This window comes from Alosa alosa, chromosome 24, assembly GCF_017589495.1.
Source record: "Alosa alosa isolate M-15738 ecotype Scorff River chromosome 24, AALO_Geno_1.1, whole genome shotgun sequence".
Lineage (NCBI taxonomy): Eukaryota > Metazoa > Chordata > Actinopteri > Clupeiformes > Clupeidae > Alosa > Alosa alosa.
In genome coordinates this window covers 2,299,380-2,314,848 of record NC_063212.1, presented here as the reverse complement: position 1 = coordinate 2,314,848, position 15,469 = coordinate 2,299,380, and the positions used below count along the sequence as shown (strand labels likewise).

General features: G+C 42.6%; 1 protein-coding gene across 14 annotated transcripts in view; it reads right to left on the bottom strand.

The window, feature by feature from the left end:
• Nucleotides 1-232: 232 nt before the first annotated feature.
• Nucleotides 233-15,469, bottom strand: part of LOC125289813 (ankyrin-2-like) — a 74,464-nt gene continuing 59,227 nt past the window's right edge. For all 14 annotated transcript variants that reach the window (XM_048236828.1, XM_048236838.1, XM_048236830.1 and 11 more), the window contains 10 exons: nt 15,132-15,209; nt 14,867-14,998; nt 14,617-14,760; nt 13,895-14,138; nt 13,661-13,715; nt 3,064-3,147; nt 2,699-2,863; nt 2,194-2,382; nt 1,668-1,759; nt 233-982 (listed from right to left, as the gene is read on the bottom strand). In XM_048236828.1, coding sequence (XP_048092785.1) covers nt 697-982; nt 1,668-1,759; nt 2,194-2,382; nt 2,699-2,863; nt 3,064-3,147; nt 13,661-13,715; nt 13,895-14,138; nt 14,617-14,760; nt 14,867-14,998; nt 15,132-15,209 — 1,469 coding nt within the window. In that variant the 3' untranslated portion in view covers nt 233-696. The remainder of the gene's footprint in view (nt 983-1,667; nt 1,760-2,193; nt 2,383-2,698; nt 2,864-3,063; nt 3,148-13,660; nt 13,716-13,894; nt 14,139-14,616; nt 14,761-14,866; nt 14,999-15,131; nt 15,210-15,469) is intronic.

The window sequence follows — 15,469 nt, the reverse complement described above, 5'->3', positions numbered from 1 at the left end:
GTTCCTCTAACAGCTGATGGGGGAGGAAAAGGAGGTATCGTGTTTTGAAGTCGTGTGATCCATGGGTGCTGAGCTTCATGGGGGTGCATGTGTGTACAGCAGGTATGGGAAGCAGTGCAGTGAGTTTCAGTGGAGCCCTTTTGCAATGTCTCCTCCTCAGATTCAAATGTCCGACGGCAAATAGGACTGTGCATGAGCTTCGGCCTCCCGGTTGACCCTTGCGCTTGTCTTCCTGTTGCTTTTCTCATCCCTCCGTTTGATTTTTTTTCCTTTTTGTTTGTCAGAACACAGCAGCCAAAAGTATGAAAAGAGCACGGCAAAAAGGTAACTATGTTTGTCTTGGTTAAGTCGGCAGACAACACAGGATAAGCTTTCTTTGGTCACAAAATTAGCAAATCAAAACAAAATAAAAACAAAATGCATTAAAGCATAAAAACAATGGAAAAGAGTGTTCTATCAGTTGCCACAAGGGGGTGTGGTGGGAGGGGAGTTACGTAATCAAAGAAACCAAAAAATGAATGAAAACATTCCAGGATTTGTGGAGCAAAGGCGCTGAGGGTCACAGAGAGGAAGAGCAAGGTGGCGAGAATCAGCAGTGCATTCTGGGGAAGGGTATTCCAGAGCAGAGATACAGGAAGAAGAGGAGGAGCCACAAAAACACAACCAGAGTGAAATGGTGAATGAGCAGCAACACCATCATTTCTTCTTTTCTTTCCTCTTCTCCTCCTTCTCCACCACCTCCTCCTCTTCCTCCCTCTTTTTCTGCCGACCCTCCTTCTCTTCCTCCTCCTCCGCCTCCTCGCCCTTCTCTGCTTCCTCTCGCTTGTCGCAGTAGCTCTGGAGGAGCAGACGCAGGTGTTGCTGCAGGTGGTCAGGGCGCAGGGCTTCAGGGATGTCCTCCAGGCGCTCCAGGTGAGTGTGCTTGCTCTGGCCGTCCCTCATCACAGTCCTCTTCTGCGTGCATGTCTTACGCATCCGGGTCCTGGAGGGGAACGAAAACGCAGAAAAGACATGAGACTCATAAAAGAGCAAGAGTGAGCCAAATCTGTCGAAGCCAAGTATAGTGCGTCTGATAGGATTGTGAGTTTACTGGTTTTAAAAGTATGGTGCATAGATTTTAGTGGTGAAAATGAAGTCTATGGATATTCTTGTGTACAAGATAAAAGGTTCTCAGTATTATACTGAAATCCAAACATTTATTTTATTTGGTTAAAAATGCGAAAAAGATTGACTGAAAAATATTGTGCAAAAACTGTAAGTGCTGTAACTGTAAATGCAGTATATTAATTGCACATAATTGCTAGTTTTGATAACAAAACATGCATCAGAGATCACACATTTGTTTAGGATTGTCACTGGCAAAGGTGAAGTCATTAGTTTCACACACCATTCTCATGAGATTTAGACTTCAAGCATGGACTTGCCCCCATGGGCCTACAAAGAAATCTGAAAATGTGCAGTTTTTTTGTGGCTCATTACATAATGGATGTCCATTAGAGAGGAAATGAAAAAAGTAGGTCATTTCCTGTATGTTAATGCCACAGTCACGTAATTCCATGCCGTGCTCTAAAACCACGCCACACACTGTTTCAGAATGCCCTGACAAAAAGGGTAATTTCTTTTGGTCAGACGTGCTTCGGGGCAGAGACCACAAGTCACCACCCGACCTTTTCACCACTGATCCATCTTCCTTCACAACCTCCTTCTCTACTAAATGAGGCAGAAGCACTTTCCCAAATCCCCCAGCGTAACTCAAAGCCTAGAATCAGGGATAGAAATGGGCAGCTGTTCACAAAAAAGATTTTCTTCTTAACATTTTCAGACAATTAAAAGTTCATAAATTGTCTACATATGGTGCACATTGTATTGGCATAAGATTTGATGCATATATAAATCTCTCTCCATAAAGCATAAATATGCCTATATAAATCTCTATAGGCATATAGGCAAATATGCATATATAAATCTCTCTCCATAAAGCATAAATATGCCTGACCATCAGTAAAATCTTTATTATTCATGCCTCTTCAAACTTTCTAGCTACCCTCTCCTTTTCTTACAAAGTATAGAGAGGGAAGGATATTCCCAGACCATTCATCAAAAATGACTGACCTCCATGTCATGATTTAAATGGAAGGGAAATTGCACAGGCCTACTAGCACACATGCATTCCGACATCATTTAGCCACTGACCTTTTCAAAGTCATCTTTGGCCGAGGGGAGATCCGCTGCCAGCGAGGGGTCACCGATCTGCTTCTCCATCCGCTCGCCCTTCAGCACCATGGTCTTGACCACCCGGCTGACTTTCCGACCCTGGACAGGCTCGGCCTCGAATTCCGAGGCTGTGGCCGTGCCCAATGCTAGCGGCTCGGTGACGCTCACCTGACCAGGCGAAGATGACACACATGGTAAACTGGCTTGGTCTCTTTTGGTTTCATCAGCTATGCAGTTGTAATAGTACAGCAGACAGTACATCTTCCACTTTCTCATGTACTCAACTGGTTGATTTCCCATATTGAAGATTAGCATATTTAAATGAATCATATAAAATGTTCTTGTTTTCTCTGTTTTATTTTCTCACCCTGGATAAGTTTGGACAAATTTAACCTTGTACCTGAAAACAAAACTCACTGATGTAGCTGATTATATTCCCATTATCCCATTATTTTAATGGTGGAGAGGAACCAAAAACACAAACCTCCCTATGATCTCCCTCGCTCCGTACCACGGTCCTCTTCACTACTTTGGAGAAGCCATCAGCGTCGTCCACTGTGATGGTCTCCTGCGGCGACCCCTCAATGGTCATCTCCTCTCGTTCCACTCCATCAGCTGATGTGTACTTACGAATCACCTTCCTCGTGATCTAAGGTGAACCGGTGAACATCACTTTAGGACATTGCAATCTACGGCTGTAGATGGTTATGGAGTCTTATATTGCAATTGGGTGTTAGATATTGGAGAATATCAGTATTGCATCCCCTTGTTCAACAGCATGGCAATCTGTTCACACCTTGTATTTGTGTTGCATATGTATTTGAATTGTGTTCATAAGAGTGCGCTTGCCTTCTTCACCACCAGGTTTCCATGTTCATCAGTATACTGCTCCTCGGTCACAGACTGGGGAGGAATATCCGGCATCTCATCACCCTGCAGGACAAACACACAACTCAGTCATCCTGCATTCAACACCATGAGTCTATGGGGCAAGCGTCAAAATCACTATTTTACCTCAAAGACTAAGCATTGAGTAATTTACCCTTAAAACCTCAGTCTTGTTATAGAAGCCCATATAACAAGACCCACAACCTAATGCATGGGGTATGGGATACATAATAGGTCTACACTGTAAACATAAATGACACTGTGGTTTGACTGAGTCTGATTGAAATGTATGTCATAGAAGAAATACTTTCCACATTTTACTTTTTACAGTGTAGACCCAGAAAATAATAAATGAAAATGGAGTCAAAAAATAAACAAATGATGAAAGTAATAAAGCATTTTTTGCCCTTTTCCTTGACTATGCAAAATGCATTTCTGCCATTGTTCATTTGTTGCCACAGGCCTTAAACCAAGGAGAGGACAAACAAAAACAAAACACAAAAGGAAACAAACACCCTTCTCTCTATGAAATCATTAAAAACACATCACACAAACTAAAGCTGCAGGACCTAATCAACTCACACACCCCAAACCTGTACCTGTATTATAACTCTGCGTCGGACCACTCTCGTGGTCAGTATTTCCTCCTCTGAACTATCGGACAGCAAACCTAGCTCCGATGCTATCTCCTGGAGGTGTCACAGAAACATTACTGGGTTTTGTGCAGTGGATTTATTTGTGTTATGATAGCAAGGCGTGTGTTAGCAGCGCTAGTCTGTTCAGCTACAGGCATCACATAAACCACAAGCACAGCACTCATTTGGTTTGTTGGAGTGTGTGTGTGTTTGTGTGTGTGTGTGTGTGTTGGAGAAGTAGGTGTTGTAAAATGCTCTCTGTAAACCTATTAATATACTGTAATGTATTATATTATCTTGTTCTGTTGGTTCTGCAAGATACTATGGTGATGCATGGACGATGATGATGATGATGATATTGATGATATTGATGAAGATGAAGAGAACGGACAATCAAAAAATCAAAATCCATGCATAAGCCTGGTTCTAATCCAAATAAATATCATAGGGAGGTATGACTAAAAACATCATATGCATGTATAACAACAAAGCCACTTCGCTGAAGACTTTCAAAGTCATACCATGTTGTTTTTGTAAGCAAATTCCTATTTCATTCTGAGTTAATTCACACAGTTTTAAGGATTATAACTGCTTCCACCACCACACCTCTGTTACTGTACACTCACTGCAAGTGATGGTTAAACTAAACCCATGCATTACTTTCAAAACAGCCCCAAGGCTTATTGCATCCCATGCTGGCAAGAAATCTCTTAAAAGTTGGTGTTAGCGCTTAAGTACAGCTCAGGGACGTGCTTCTTTGGAGGGAGGCAGGGCACAAGCCAATGGTGCACTCATGCACAGGCTCTTACCCTGCCCAGCGAATCCTCATCATCGGTATCATAATAATTCCCTTTCCTCGGGGGAAGCTCCTCGGCTACCGTACCTTCGTACCCGAAAGCCAGTTCCCTATCTTCAGCGTATTCATACTCTTCGGGTTCTAAAATAATGGGGAATTCAAAGTCATCGCTTCCCATTGACACCGGCCTCCTGTCCGTTTTGGAGTAATGTTGGCTGGACAGGAAGTCAAAGCTGGGAGTTCCTGGGAGTGACTCGATGTGGTAGGGTATTTCGGACAAAACCTTCAGAGTCTCTGCCTCTGGCTCAGAGACGTCAGAGAATGATTGTTTGCAGTCGAAAAATTCAGAGCTTTCAGAGTCCTCGGTTTTGATGCTGTCAGTGTGAACCAGGTGCCCCTTAGTTGGGGGGTGTCTTGGGGTTACCGCATCTGGACCAAATGAGGCCAGAGTTTTCTCAAATTCAGAGAGGGCATGCCTAAAACCTGGTGAGGGCTGAGCTTCTTCAGCACGGTGCTCTGAAACTGAAACCACTGCTTGATAGTCAGGTGCTACAAGACTTTGACTGGACATTGGTGAGAAGTATATTGACTCAGATGTTTGTAGAGGGGATTCATGTATATTGGGTGTGACTGCTCTATGGGTTGTGAAAGTATCATCCTTAAAAAACTCAAATCGTTGGAATGTTTTCGCTTCTTGAGTGGAAGTGAGCTCAGAGAGTTCATGAGGAGCTTCTCTGGGTCCAGACGACACTGACACTCTCTGATCTAAAATGGTTGCATCACTTTCACAAATAAGAGACTGATTCAGCTCTAACCCTTCTGAGAGTTGAGCTGTCTCAACCTGAAAAGAAACGTAGAATTATCTTTAAACCATAGATAATCACATATAACCACTTGTCATCAACACAACTTACAGAAACTGACAAACCATGCAATGTTTTAGTATTTGTATATTGTCAATACGATTTCATGGTTAATTTCATGGAACCAATTGTCATGGAACCAAATGTCCATGCACTTCCATTATCACACATCTGAACTGTATTCCTCTTAAGTCGGACTCTTTCAACATGTTAGGTGTCAATCCAGTAAGTCAGAAGCATTCCCTGTGATCAATCCATGGTTAGCTAGTCCAAAGACAGAAGGTGTGTCCAATATCTCTCAAGCATAATTTTACACCTGCACACCACTGACATGCTTGAGTTCTTACCCCCTCTTGAGGTTCTTGGATTTGAAACTCAGGTACTCCTTGATGTGAGACCTCATCTCCTCTTCTTTTGTCTTGGGCTTGTAGCTCAGCAGACTCCTGGACAATAGTCTGATCTGTATCAGCCTCTTCCTTTCGATTAGCCTTCTTCTTTTTTTCCCTTGGACTTGCTTTAGACTTTGTGATTGTCTCCTCAATCTGTTTTGGCTTTGGTGAGCTATCAGGTATTAACGGAGACTGGTGATGGGTATTCATTTGTTTGTCTTCTGATATGTCAGAGGACTGGGAAACATCCTCATATTCTCCTCTACTTTCCTCAGATGTCAAGTGACCAAATGACTTAGTCTCAGTTGTAACTGAAGTCTTGATCATTTCTTTCTTGTCCTTAGCAGCATACACAATTACACTCTGCTTATGATCGTGTTGTGTGTAAGACACTAATGACTCAGGTGATGAGGGACGGTCCTCTTCTACCTTATATTCTATTGAATACTTGGACACAGGCGAACTGTGTTCCACACCAAGATCTGCAGCCTCAGGTGAAGGGCATCGGAACACAGTTTCAAATGCTGAAGTCAGAGGTGACACAGATCGGGAGTCAGACTGTGAGTGCTGAGAACTGGGTGACACTGATCTGTACTCTGAATGTGATGGCCATGAAGAATCAACATGTAAACTATGCTGCTGTCTGGTTTCAATCACAATGGCTGTATTTGTACCCAATTCAGTTTTACAACTTGCTTCAAATTCGCTAACATTTACTGGTGATGGAGGTCTATACTGAGGAGTTGGTGAGTCAGGAGAGAGCCGTGTGTTCTCGTTTAATGAAGATATAGACTCCGGAGAAGATGCTCTACCCTCTGATGGTTGGACTAATATATCTGGTAATGCAACTGCATGCTCAGGGATAGGAGAATCAGGAGACAATGGTCTATGTTCATCTACTGATATCACTGACCCAGAGGATGGTGCCCTACTTCCACACATGAACATAGAGTCAGGCGATGAACGCTCAAATTCTGAAACTGTGTCGGGCGACAGGGATGTTAACTCACTCACTGTTGTCAAAGACCCTGATGTTTCAGAGATGGTCAATGAGGTTGAGAAGAAATGTTCCTCATAGAAATCTTCAGAAAGTGTTTGCTCATACTGGGCCATCTCAATCCTACTGCCTATAACCTCAAAAACACCAGGTTTGGGCAAGAAAGTCTCACCTTTGTACTGGGGGTCCAGTACTGGGGACATTAGGTTAATTGGAATGGCCTTATGAGTAAATCTATACTCAGGTACAATAATAACAGAATCATGTGAAGATGGAGTAAGTGTGTGAGATGTCTCTGGTGTCTGTCTGGGAAGCATGCTTGTGGGCAATTCCATGGATCTATTCTCTGGGATAATTTCTTCAGATGTTGATAAATCATGTACCACATTCGTAATCTGTGATATTGGTGCATCTACTGATGCCACTGAATCAGGTGATTCAGGTCTGTTTTCACAGAATGTAAATTCTGTTGTCTGGTCAACCTCTATGTCAGAAGTTATTGACTCAGGTGAGGATGATCGGTGCCCTTTTAACGATATGTGATAGTCTGGCAAAGATTGACCAAATCCCGGGATTGGGGAATCAGGGGTTAGGGGTCTGTTTTCACATATGGATGTTGTTGACCCTGGAGATGATGGCCTATGACCACTTGCGACAACAAAAGGATCACTAACCTCAAAATCTATGTCTGACACCAGAGATTCAGGAGTGTCTGACCTATGACTTATAGAAAATGCTGTGGATTCAAAGAATAACGGAGAAAACTGTGGAATGGGTGAGTCTGGTGATAATGCCTTAAATTCACTTAGTGAAGATGTTGATTCCGGTGAAGCTGTGCGAACATCCATCATTGCTGAATCTGGGGAGATGGGCCTATACTCTGGTATAGAATCCGGTGTCAAAGGTCTATCATCAGGCTCTGACTCTATTGAAACTGGTGACTCAGGCCTGTCTTCATAATCAAAGATATCAGAGAGTGCTGATTCATATTCTGTATCAGATAAGACTGATTCTGGTGAAAAAGATCGACATCCATATACAGAAACAGAATAATAAGGTAATGGTGAATAAAATTTAGGAATAGGTGAATCAGGGGACAATGGCCTGTTTTCACTGAAAGATAAATTTGACTCAGGGGAGGATGGTCTACTGGTATAGTCTAAAAAGCTAAGGTCCAATGACTCAAAGTCTAGATCAGGTGTCACTGATTCTGGAGATGCAGATCTTTGTCCTGTATAAGAATACATTGGTTCAATGATAGTCAGTGAATACTGTGGTATGGGTGAGTCAGGTGATAATGACTTGAACTCATTAATAGATGCTACAGATTCTGGTGAAGAGCATCTGAGGTCAGTCATAAACATGGCTGAATCTGGTGACATTGGTATGTACTCTGGGATTGAATCTGGTGAGAGAGGTCTATCCTCAAACTCTGATGTGATAGATTCGGGAGATTCTGGTCTTTGCTCCAACTCTAGGAGTTCAGAAAACAATGGTGCATATTCTACATCTGATATATCAGATACTGGTGTGCATGACCTGTACCCTGTGGATGGCGGTATGATATCTAGCAGTAACCGTGTAAACTGTGGAATCGGTGAATCTGGAGAGAGCGCTCTATTGCCATTTACAGATGCTATGGACTCTGGAGACGAAGGTCTCTCTTCAGTAGCCATGAGTAGAAAGTCGGAAAATGCATACTCTAGATCAGATCCAACAGACTCTGGTGACTGTGATCGTGAGCCCATGGGAAGTCCTGTGGGATCAAAGAATGGCTGCATAAATTGTGGTATGGGCGAGTCAGGAGATAGCGCTTGCAACTCATTGAGTGAAGCATCAGATTCTGGTGAGCATGTTCTCATGAGGAACTCAGAGAGCAGTGGCTCATACTCTGATTCTGAGATGTCTGAACCAAGTGAATATGATGACATTGAGCCCGGGGAAGATGACCTGCACCCTGTGTTTGTGCACTCATATATTGTTGGTGCAAATTCAGGTACTGGTGAATCTGGTGACAGCTGTCTGTATTCATTTATTGATCCTGCAGATTCTGGTGAGGCTGGTCTCTCTTCAGTAACCATTAGTATGAACTCACTGAGGGCATACTCCATATCAGAGACTACGGACTCTGGAGATGCAGACCGTTGTCCTGTATAAAAATACATTGGTTCAATGATTGTCAGTGAATACTGTGGTATGGGTGAGTCAGGTGATAATGACTTGAACTCATTAGTTGATGCTACAGATTCTGGTGAAGAGCATCTAAGATCAGTCATAACCATGGCTGAATCTGGTGACATTGGTATGTACTCTGGGATTGAATCTGGTGAGAGAGGTCTATCCTCAAACTCTGATGTGATAGATTCGGGAGATTCAGGCCTTTGTTCCAACTCTAGGAGTTCAGAAAACAATGGTGCATATTCTACATCTGATATATCAGATACTGGTGTGCATGACCTGTACCCTGTGGATGGCGGTATGATATCTAGCAGTAACCGTGTAAACTGTGGAATCGGTGAATCTGGAGAGAGCGCTCTGTTGCCATTTACAGATGCTATGGACTCTGGAGACGAAGGTCTCTCTTCAGTAGCCATGAGTAGGAAGTCAGAAAATGCATAATCTAGATCAGATCCAACAGACTCTGGTGACTGTGATCGTGAGCCCATGGGAAGTCCTGTGGGATCAAAGAATGGCTGCATAAATTGTGGTATGGGCGAGTCAGGAGATAGCGCTTGCAACTCATTGAGTGAAGCATCAGATTCTGGTGAGCATGTTCTCATGAGGAACTCAGAGAGCAGTGGCTCATACTCTGATTCTGAGATGTCTGAACCAAGTGAATATGATGACAGTGAGCCAGGGGAAGATGACCTGTACCCTGTGTTTGTGCACTCATAAACTGTTGGTGCAAATTCAGGTACTGGTGAATCTGGTGATAGCTGTTCATGTATTGATCCTGCAGATTCTGGCGAGGCTGGTCTCTCTTCTGTGGCCATCAGTATAAACTCACTAAGGGCATACTCTATATCAGAGACTACAGAGTCTGGAGATGCAGACATCTGCCTTGTCCCAAAGTCTGATTCAAAGAATGACTGTGAAAACTGTGGTATGGGCGAGTCAGGCGATAACGCCTTAAACTCATTTAGTGATGACACTGACTCAGGCGACGATAATCTAAGTTCATTCAACATGGTTGAGTCCGGTGACATAGGTCTGTATTCCGGTATCGAGTCTGGGGACAGAGCTCGGTCCTCCAGTTCGGACACAATCGATTCTGGTGATTCTGGCCTTTTCAGAGGTTCTAACCCTTCGCCAAGCTGTGGTGAGTATTCTATGTCTGAGATGTCCGATTCCGGAGAGGATGACCTGTGTGGCTGCATGGAGACGGATATTTCAAAGTGGGTAGGTGTGTACTCTGGGATGGGTGAATCAGGTGAGAGGGGTCTGTGGTCGTTTACAGATGCTACTGATTCTGGAGAGGAAGGTCTTTGATCACAAGACCTGGAAGTCACTATTAGTTCAATTTCTGCATCAGACAATCCTGAGTCAGGCGATTCTGATCTGTACCCTGCTAAGAAAGAGGCTGAATCAACAAACTGAGAGAATTGTGGTATCGGTGAATCTGCTGATAACTCATTAGATGATGCAACTGATTCAGGTGATGATACTCTGGGATCTGATAGCATTTGCATTGCTGATTTGGGAGAGATGGGCCTAAACTCAGGTATTGAATCAAGTGATGGAGCTCTCTCTTTTCCCACTTCTGACACTACTGACTCAGGGGATTCGTGCCTTTGAGATTTAGAGTCGGGAGACTCAACTTTAGGTTTTCCCACAGGTGAAGGAATATCATTACATGCAGGGGACACCTCTTTGTTGTTTTCTGCCATACCTGTTCGAGTTTGAAGTACATTAGCCTGTGACACTGAGAGTGCTTCAGAGAACTCTCTATAGTCAATTTCTAGCCTGTGCCCTGTAACTTCAAAAGTACCAGTTTTATCATTGAATGTCCCCCCCTTATATTGTGGGTCATACACATGAGCTATGTAATCTGTCAGAACTGCTTTATAAACAAGTTTGAATTCAGGTACCAATCGGGTAAATTTGTGTATTGTTAGCTCAGATGTGGCTGATGCAGTTGATGATGGCTCTTCATGATTTTCTGGTTCTGAAGAGTCTATTGATTTTGTGTTAGAATCTGGTTTAGTGATTTTACTATGTTTAGCAACCTCTAAGTGTTTATCAATTTCTATCATGACTGTTTCTTTTGTTGCTTCTATTTTACATGTTGCTTCATCTGTATCTCCTTTTTTAGACTCCACCATTTCAGGTGTAGTTACTGATTTTGTCTTTGAGTGTTTTTTCTTTGCCTTATCTCTTTTTTGTTGAGTGGGACTGTATGGTACAGTTCCTGGTTTGGTTGACCCTTCTGTTGAACCTGTGTCATCGTCATATTTCTTTTTTGGGGGTTCTTTTATTGCACAGACCAGTTCCAAATGTACTGGACTAATTTCAAGCAATTCTAGTGGTAGTAATGAAGTCTGTTTAAAGTCAGACATTACTGACTCTGGTGAATCAGTTCTGCAAACACTGTCAAATAAATCAAGATGTAGTGGTGTATATTCAGTGTCTGATGACACAGACACAGGTGATACAGAAGATCGTTCAACATATGAGACCGATTCAGGGAGGTGGTGTCTAAATTCTGGAATAGGGGAGTCAGGTGAAAGGGATTGGAATTCATTAACAGAGGATATTGACACAGGTGACTCAGGCCTTTGTTCAGAGTCAATGGTGAGGACATTCCATGGCTCATTTTCATCAATCTCTGAGGTGAGTGAATCAGGAGACCCAGGAGACAACCTGCTCTGTGTCTCTGAGTATTCTGGAAGAAATAAATAGAACTGTGGAATGGGCGAGTCTGGTGTTAATGGTCGGTATTCATTAATCGAAAAATTTGATTCTGGTGAAAAGGGTCTAACTACCAAATCTAATGGTGAAGGTAGCACTAACTCCCACTCCCACTCTGATTCGGTTAATTCTGGTGATACTGACCCATCACTATCAACTATACTGATGCATTCTTGCACAGCAAATTGAGGTATTGGTGAGTCTGGAGACAATGTGGTGTATTGATTTATAGATACCATGGATTCTGGAGATGATTGTCTGACTACAGACATGTAGTCTTCTGGAGTCATAGGTCTATACTCTGTACTATCTGTGCTTTGTTCTGGAGAGGATGTTCTTTCCTGAGTCTCATAAGTGAATGAGTCTGGTGTAAGTGATCGCCAGTCTAGAACAGACCCTGGTGATACGGGCCTAACTGTGTCAGGAACCATCAAATGAGAAGCTCCAACCTTGAGCTCAGAATCTGACTTTATACCAACTTTCTCCAAAAACAACTTATCAGACTCTGCAAAGTATGCAGTTAACTCCGCTAAGCCATAGTCAAGCACAGGAGGTAGAGGGGTAGATGGCCTGAAGTCAGGTATGGGAGAGTCTGGTGAAAGTTGACTTTCATTGGTGAGTGATGACACAGATTCAGGTGAAGAGGTTCTGACATAAGGAAGTGAGACAGTGCCTAGGGATTCTGGTCTGTCCTCAGGTATGGGGGAGTCAGGGGTAAGTGGCCTGTTCTCATCAAACGAGACTACTGATTCGGGTGAAGATGTTCTATCCTCTAGCAAACACATTTCAAGGTCAGCAGTGTAATCAGATTCTGAATCTGGTATCAAGGGCCTAGATATGGTGTGTGGTGTCAATAACACTGGTGTTAGAGGTCTGTAATCGTCAACTGTTTCTTTTATAGTGGCTGTATGTTTCTGCTGAGTTATAGGAATTGATACTTCATATCTAAATTCTGCACCTGGAGGGGTAGGTGATGGTGATCTTTTGTCAGTTAGTTTGGGAACTGACTGCTCAGCCATCTCATCACTTGACATCTGATACACTGTAGAAAGTACTTCTGGTGATGCATCCACATCAACCAGACAAATTTTGGGCAACTCCATGGAAGAGGATGATGCTTGCTGCCGGTCAACTTGTGGTTCATTCTCCATATTTAACATGCTGGATTCTGGTGGGCTTGAAACTTGAACTTGAAGCTCAGGTATAACCATTACAAAGTCAAGGGTGGCTTGACTGACATCAATCTTATGAGATAGGGATGACAATTCACTTGCATCTTCATAAGTGACAGTGAGAGTTTTGCCTGCCTCATCTGGATTTAATAACATACATTTGTCTTCATTCACTTCCTGTTTGCCATCTTTTTCTGACTGTGGAACATTTACTTCCTCTAGTTCCTTCTTGTTAATGAATTCAAAGTCACTGCCATAAAGGGTTCTGTAAAATCTCTCTGAAATCTCCTCAATGTGTTGTTTGTTGTAAGCTTCCCTCTCAGTGATTTGGGCACCGGCTGTCTCAATGGTGACTTCATGTAATAAGCGTGTTGAAACTTGTCTGGACTGAGAAACCTTTTCACTGGATTGTGGGGTCATGGTGATTGTGGAGGTAGAAGAAAAGCTTGATCCAATATCCTCCCTTAGGTCCTTGAACAGTTCACAGAAGTCGGTCTCAGCCTTTTCGGACTCCAACAGTGTGTCTTCAAAATCGGTGACAATTACACCTTCGCGCTTATGACTCAGACGACGAGATTTGGTTGACTCATGATGAGTTTCGTCAGTGTGTGAGGTTAGACTGGGCACACTTGCCGTTGCACCTAACTCTGCACTTAACTCCTGAGGAGCCTCTAAAGCTGTTGGGGAAGGCTCTGGGGTAGAGTGTTGGGAGTCTGCAGCTCCTTTATAGACTGGATCGAGCACATGAGATTGCAGCCTCCAGGGAACAGCTTTGTACAGAGTGAACAAGGGACTTACATGTTTGACAGTGCCTAGGTGTCCAGATCCAGGCATTGTTGTAACTTCAAATCCCCTATGAAGAAAGCATACATAATATATCAAACAATGTGACAAACAAATGATTTTGTGAGGAATTGCAGAATTCTACACACTAGATACTTCATATATTGTATTCCATTTACAAAGAAAAAATGTATGATGCTGGTAAACCATACAACTGTAACTGTCCAGTTAATGGTTTTAGGTCCTTACAGAGTGTCTTGTCCGCTCTTCAGGTCTGCTTGCACTTTCTCTTTCTGTGTGTGTCTCAAGAGTTCCGTCACTGATACGTCTGCATCTGCCCGTGCTGATGCGTCATGGAGGGAGGACAGGCTGGAAGAGAGGTCCTCAGTTGACACTACTGGGGGCTGCTGACCAGACCCTGGCCTCAGTGTGGCTGCTTCTGTCCGTCTTCCTGGCCTTGGACTGTCAATGTCTTCATGAAGGGCAGAGAATCCTTTACAAGGGATTGATTAGTAAATTAGTCCTGGAAACTATGCAGTATAAGACAATCTACTGAAAATGGCTATCCTAGCATCTTTCTTTTATGCTCTTTCAGCTTATGAAGTTAAAAGTATTATGATGTATGTTTTACTTTAAGTATCTGCGGTCTAATATAAAAGATTTGGTAACACTTTATTTTAAGGGATCCTTGTTCCAGTGTATCAACATAATGATGTACAGTCTAACAACCTATGTAACAATATGTAATATCACATACTTATGTTGTCCATACATAATGTATTTTTGTGTACCAACAGAACATTAGTACACGTGTAATAAGAAGTGCTTGTTACAAAACTTTGCCAAATTGGCCTCTCTCTTTGGGGAAGGAAAAAAAGTGGCTATGGGGTGAAGTTTGGGACTCTTGACACCCTAACATTAAAGCTTAACTGAACATGCATATTCATATACATTTCTCCCAATGTCATTACCTTCACTGTGATCAAGTGATATGGTATGCTCTATTTCTGCATAGGTGTGTGATGACTCCATACTGGACTTGATAATTTTTGTTTCAATGAGATGCACTATGTCCATTCGGTTTATCTTGGTTAGCTTCATAATCAAAACATTCTCTGTAAAATAAATACCAACAATATAATTGTGATTTACAATAATGTATTTGTAAATACATTGAGTTATAATAAATACTCATTGGCAGGACTCATACTGGCAGCATACCTGTAGCATTCTTGCTCTCCCTTTCAGTCCAATATTTAATTAGCGCATGGCTTTGGTCTTGCAGTGAATTTGGGTTCTCAGTTCTTATTTGATGAATGTGCTCCTCACTAAATTCCAGCTCACGTGCCAATTCTATATAATTGAAAATAAAGGGGAAAATATTATTTAAACTGCTGAGATAATGATTGACATTGATGGCTAACTAGTTATATACAGTAATTGGCATACTAAACAGTAATTGGTAATGCCTTCAAAGACTGCTTACCTGTCCAGCTGAAGCCAAGATGGTCGGCAATGACTGCCAACCGTGACTCTTTTCTCTCTGCCTCCTCCTGTGGATCTACTGAAAATGCCATCACAACAGCAGAGGAGCCGTCAACGAAGGTCCCCATAAATATAGCTAAACAATTACACCTACTATGGGGGTGGAAGGTAATGTGCGCTCCATTTTCAATTCAAGTATATCAGGAAACAATCCCTAGTACCCAGATTTAAACTTTTTCACTGGCTTTCTCCTACATCTACTCAGGATCTACAGTACCTCCTCTGTTGTGAGTTAAAACTCAACCATGTTAACCGTACTATTTATAGTTATATATCAGG